At 34.0% G+C, this 6,187-nt stretch overlaps 1 protein-coding gene across 2 annotated transcripts; it reads right to left on the bottom strand.

Annotated features, from left to right (window-relative positions):
* Positions 1 to 2,827: 2,827 nt before the first annotated feature.
* LOC117162777 (acyl-CoA Delta-9 desaturase) lies at positions 2,828 to 5,758 on the bottom strand. 2 transcript variants are annotated; one of them, XM_076620916.1, is made up of 7 exons: positions 5,620 to 5,637; positions 5,351 to 5,549; positions 5,125 to 5,267; positions 4,763 to 4,893; positions 4,447 to 4,652; positions 3,937 to 4,119; positions 2,828 to 3,414 (listed from the first exon to the last, which is right to left on the bottom strand). In XM_076620916.1, the coding sequence occupies exons 3-7, from the start codon at positions 5,261 to 5,263 to the stop codon at positions 3,105 to 3,107; spliced, it is 969 nt and encodes a 322-aa protein (XP_076477031.1). In that variant the 5' UTR covers positions 5,264 to 5,267; positions 5,351 to 5,549; positions 5,620 to 5,637; the 3' UTR covers positions 2,828 to 3,104. The 2 variants fall into 2 exon arrangements, with proteins under 2 accessions (XP_076477031.1, XP_033200621.2); XM_033344730.2 differs by lacking the exon at positions 5,351 to 5,549 and having other exon boundaries at positions 5,620 to 5,758.
* Positions 5,759 to 6,187: the final 429 nt, after the last annotated feature.

Here is a 6,187-nt window from a genome sequence, read left to right as displayed (position 1 = left end):
AGAACATTGATGCTTGTAATAGCTGGAGAAACTGTTCCATAGGATTTATGGATACTGAATTAAATTTCTGTTCTTGAGCTCTCTATCCGATGGCAGTGTGGATTCTATTCTTAGGAGGCTTCTTTGCTGTCTTTGTCTTTTATTTATTTCATATTAATAGTCGATATCAGAGCTGCGAAGGATAAAAGGAGATAAATATGAATGTTTTTAGCATGTTTAATGAGAAAAAAATGTTATGTTAACGCGAATTATTATAGCGACCACATAATTAGGACGCGTTAAACGTATTCTCATAAAGAACCAAGTGAATCGAGAGAAACTCGTCGAGGATTTTATGCTTTATGATAATATGCCTCTTTAGCCGTTTTAATGCTATAGATCATTCGTTCTTTCAAAAATTGAAAATTTTTCGTAACTCTGATTCGTACGGTTTCACTATTGTTTTTCGCCTTACACATTTCCGTTTTCCCTTTTATGATCGTTCCTTAATCCTTTCAAGATGCTTGCTCTCATCCTACTTATATAATAGCATGCTATTTTTGTAATAAAAATTCTTTCGTTTCTACTTTCTCTTTCCTCTCTTTCTCTTTATTTTTATTTGGAAATTTAATTACAATACAACTTAAATTATTTAGTAGTGATGTTTGAGTCAATTATGGGAACACTGGAATTTAATATACTGCGTTTAATATACTTTTCCTCTCTTTCGGCTCGTTATTGGGTCGAATTTAACCTTAGAAAGCGGAAACTAGAAGAAGAATGTAAAAAAAATATAGCTTTAGTTGATCTTTCTTCGATTATTTTCTTTTTTCTTCTTTTATATTTACTTTTTTTATTACTGAATACAACATTAATTATCTTCATCGATTATTACTGATATGATCCTAAATATTTTTCTATGCGTATGGTAGGAAGCAATGTTCTTTTCGTTTTTGGAAATTGACATTATAATTTGTGATATGTAGAATTGCAGAAGATAGTACAATACATTTCTTCAATTAAAGATGTTTAAAAAATAGAAGAAGCGTCACGCTTTCTCGGGTTAAAGGCTAAGAAAGATAGAAGAAACAGAATATGATATCTTCCTAATTTGTTCTCTCTTCCTAATAAGAAGTGAGCGCGTAAAAAACACAATAATATTTGTACTCGACGACACTATTTGAAAAAACACATTAGAAAGCGTGATTGTAAAAAAGAAGAAGAAAAACTAGATGATGTCGATCAATACGAAGACCTCTGGTACCTTTAAGAAAAGCACGCCGTGCTCTGCAACGATTTGCATGTGTATATTTGTAAAATTATTTGCATAGTCGACATAGTCGATTGCAAGAAAGATTGTAAAGAAAGTGAAAAAAACATTGTACGCTTAATGTAAATGTAAACGACTGTCAGTTTTCTACTTGAACCTCTTATTTCGAATATTTTTTGTTATCGTGCGGGCGCTTGTGAAATTTGTTGATATATTTAATATTTGTTTTTCTAAGAGACATTCCATCCTTGAGAAAATATCCTTCCCCGTGTAAAGAATTGAAAAATTAGCTAAACAAATTCTCAGGCAAGGGTCTCCTTCGTTATCTTCAGAACTTCATTAAAAAAAGGAACAGTAGGCAGCAAAATTCTTTCTACGTTCAAACATATGGTGAATCTCTCTTTGCTAAAAGTGTCTTAGAACATTAATTTCGAAGTACCACTACAAGAAACAAAATCCTTTCTCTTCGTTGATTTGTTAAAAAAAAAAAAAAAGGATGCTCAACATGTTTCTCACCGATCTGTACACTTTTAGAGAACATTCGCCGTATCCGTCATATATGTTTTTCTGAAAATTGGTTGTCGCTATGATTACATGTTTCTGACCGATTCTTCGTTTCCATATATAGCATCTACTTATTTTCCTTCACCCTACTGGCTTTTCAGGTGTTCACTTGTGAGTATAAGAAGTGTGATAATTGTATGAATTCGCGTTACGATGGCGGTACGACGGTGTACACAGAAGATTGATATCAAAGATTACATAGAGATTAGCAATTAGTGTGAAAAAAGACGAGGGGGGCAAATTTCGCTAACGTTGTGCGAAATTTTGAAGAAAGTATATATGACGGTATTTTTCACGAGATCGCCCTCGTTTTTTCTATGTGTTTTTTTCCATATGTATAAAGAAATAACTCGCATACAAGTATACTAAGATCTTTTCGCAGACGTACAAATATGTCCGTTCGCAGACGTTTACTGTGCAAGGAACTATCGGAGATTAGTTCTAAGATTTAATCTTAACTTTAAATAAAAGTGTGATGTGTTACCAGATTTTAAGAGACAAATATATATGTTGTTTTGTTACCAGATCAGGACGAAATGATTGATTTTATTCCATTTCGTAGCATGCCGATAATTATATAAGAGCATTCAGGGTAATCGTTTCTTTCGTCTGATTAATTTCTTTCTCGTTGCATGAGTAGTAACGTAACCGGGCATTTACTGAACGATTCATTTAGAGCGGACATACTTTCACATTTTTTCCTTAATTCTCTTTCTTACTGTACTTTTTGTTTTGTTTTTCTTTTTTTTGTTTTGTTTTTATTGAATTCAAAATTAAATTTGTTGTGTGAATTTAATTGTAATTTCGTTTAAACTATAATTTGATGGAATCGCGATTTAGTAATTTAAGCTTGTTTCACACGGTGATATCTGTTCCACTATATTTCATTGCCTTATTATTCTTCTAATACCGATCAACCTAGAGCAATTGACAGTTTCGCAATTTTCAATTGAGACGAAATGCTCTAATTAACTAATATATTATTCTCTACACAAAATGATTAATAAACTAAAGGTAGTTGCATGAAATTTTAATCATAGATGTTTAATGACCTTTTCTTTTTTGTGTGGTTTTGTCATCATAAATTATATCATTGTTATTATAAAATTAATATATTATCAAAATATAACAAAGGTTTATATTCGTCAGTGAGTAATAACTTGTACGATTTGTCGATGCTCAGAATCATATCAAATAACGTTGGTAAAGGAAGACGATAAAAGCGACGATAAAAGAACAATGAAATCTATCGTTTTAAGCTGCGACAAATCGGTACACTTTTAATTTCAGCTCAGTTCTTAACCATCAGCTTCAGTTTTTTTGCGTTGTACATAGATTTTTCTTTCAGCCTTCCAAGGCCCTCCACAAGCGTCATTTTCTTCTTGCTCACTTCGTGAAGCATTTCTCTAACATCCTCGGAATCAGTTGTTTGTAACAAAGTAACATAACCGAGCTCGTGCCATATTTTGATGAAAAACGTGGCGCAACCGTCCGCGTAGCTGCCGAATTCACCGCACTTCCAGTCCCATGGTACCATGTAGTGATACATCGGCCAAAATGACTTCGTTAGGAAGAATACACTGATGTTGTCTTGTGGCAATCTGGAACCGTGAGTAGTTTGCTTTGGATTCGGTACTTGATCATGCAAAAATTTTCGATACAAAGATTTCTTTAATTTTTTGTTGCGATATCGATGTAAAATCTTTTCTCTAATTTCCAATTTCTCCTATAAAAATTTCTTTGTATGAAATTTCGTGATTCTTTCGCGTTGCTTCAATATTAAGCAGAGAATTTCTTTCTCGTTAACTAATGAACAATGTTTTATCGAATAACGAAGATGGATATGAAGCGATATTGACAACTAAAGGAAATAATTTTCTAATTAAATTACGTTGTATTTTACGAATTCAAGGAATTTGTTAATCTCGTCGAACAACTACAGCGAAATGATTAATCAGAGGATCGTTTGTATTAGTTTCATCAAGCTTCTTATATTTTCAACGAATTTAACATTTTATTGAACGGTGATTCCATCGTTGTCTATCCTGACAGTGCCGTGGCTACCAGGCATTTTAAAGAACAGTTTGTACAATATGCTAAAGGTATCTGAAATTTGCATTAACTTTTGCGTTTCCATACTCCAGATCAAGCGCGCGCTGTTCACCAGCCAAGATACGTTCACCGTAATGGCGAATCGCAGCACTCCCGTGATCAGTATGGTCTCAGTCATCGATTCGTCCCAGTATTCCAGCGGCGCGTTCAATGGCAATATTAGTCCGAATATTATGAATAATGGCCAGTAGAATCTGTAAATATAAAGAAGAGAAATTGCGTTACGAAGATGCGTGAAAAATTAGGCAAGAAGTTAAATATTGAACGCTTGAACGAAAGAAAATATCTATGTTCGAAGAAATGGAATTGTGCGAAGAAGAGTCAGTGCCAGAAATTATTAGGCGAGTGTTATATTGTCAAAGAACGAGAGTCTCTTGTTTGGAAAGAGTAGAAAGAGCAATGCAGGTTATTAGAAATGAAATTTAAACAAGTGGAAGCAACGAGTCAAAAATAATTTTTGATAGAATAATAAGAAATGTAAGGAAATTAGACGGTTTTAGCGTTCGTTAAGAAGATCTTACTTCTTTTGAAACCAAACATAGCCATCTTGCTCGATATCACGCATATCGATCTCACGTTTGATCTCTTCAAGGTCCATACTCGGTGACAATATATTACCTACATAGTGACTATAGAAAAATCCTTTCTTATGATTGTAAGGGTCTTTATCTGTCCCATAATACTTGTGATGAAGCCTGTGATACAATACCCAGTCGTGTATCGAACCCTGTAAACAAAATATAATTTACTAGGATAAGAACATGACAGGTAAGCTGTAAGAATAACAATTAACTTATTAACCGGTTCTTCCCTTAAGCAGAAATTTCAGGTACCTACCACTCCTGCTAGGGTGTGAAACAACATGAGGAGAAGCCTAAGAGATCCCGTGGCTTCGTACGTACCGTGAGCCCATAGTCTATGGGCACCTGCTGTCACTCCAAGGCAACCAAGGGTCGTTATAAACAACGCTGGAAAATTTATTGACTGATCACAAAAGGTATAGGCTAGAATTTGATTATTGTTTTAATAGAATGAAAGAATAAAGCAATATGTCAGTTCCTAGAACGAATAATAAATGAAACTCTTGAAAAGACTATATCTTAGTGGAGGGGCACGGAACGATTGAAGCGATAAATGTACCACAAGTTACAAAATTCGTCGTGTGAAACAAAAGAATAATAAAGTGGGTGTTTTCTTACTAAAAATCACAGTCATCCATTTAGCGGAAGTGAACAAAAACCAGATAGCGTATACTCCGAGGACGTGTATATAAATGTACCATAAAATAGCCGCCCATTTCATTTCTTGTTTCCTTGCTGGTTGTTTCTCGTCCAACATCGCGCTGTTTTTAAACAAATTGAAGATTACGCATGTCGCTCGACGAAACACAATCGGCACACATTTTCATCTATTCAGGATACTAACTTAGATCATTAAAAAATAAAGTTCGATAAAAGTCACATAAAGTTGAAAAGGAAAAGACGAAAAATACATTTTAGCAACACCAAATTGAAGTCTCCATGAAGGAATCCATAAAAGATTTCGAAGAACGTTTACAGCTTAAAAATTGATATTCTCTTTATATATTCTCTTAGCTAAGAATGCCACGAAATCGAACAACACACTGGAAACGAGAGGCAATACAATTTGAAAAGTGAGTTCACGTGTTCAGGCAGTTGTGGATCGAAATTTACCTTTTTCTGTAGCACGAGACACGCTTCTGAATAGTCGGAAAAGAACTACTTAAACGAATGCGAACCATAAGCCTTGTCGACCGACCTTTTGGCTTCTGTTTGAATCTCATTAATGACTAAGATTTCACTTCGTCATTTCCTTTGTTTTAGCGTTCTTTAATTTGAAAATGAGTTTAAAGAATCGTTTCCAACTCGATCACGATTGCCGATAACCATCGCCCCCTTGATACGATGTTTAGCATTAGTTACAGTTGAAACTGCCTTTGAGATTTTTGCCATTAGATGGAATTATTGGGAAACATCGTAACGAATAGACGACAAATCGGTAATTTCAAAAACAGGAAAATAGAAATTAAAAGGGCTGCATTGCGTTGTCCAAAGTTTTTGTATCAAGAAACTTTTCAATTAGAAGATTAAACAATTTTTAAGATATGTGCAAATCTGAGAACACGTAATTTCGTTACTGCCACTTATTGCGCTGTGTTGTTTATAAACTGAATCACCAGATTACATTAATTATTCGAAATATCTTTATCGAAATATCTAAGAACGTGTGAAAATATCAATA

This window comes from Bombus vancouverensis, chromosome 8, assembly GCF_051014615.1.
Source record: "Bombus vancouverensis nearcticus chromosome 8, iyBomVanc1_principal, whole genome shotgun sequence".
NCBI lineage: Eukaryota > Metazoa > Arthropoda > Insecta > Hymenoptera > Apidae > Bombus > Bombus vancouverensis.
The sequence above is the reverse complement of the archived record's forward strand: the minus strand, read 5'-3'. Positions and strand labels throughout refer to the sequence as shown.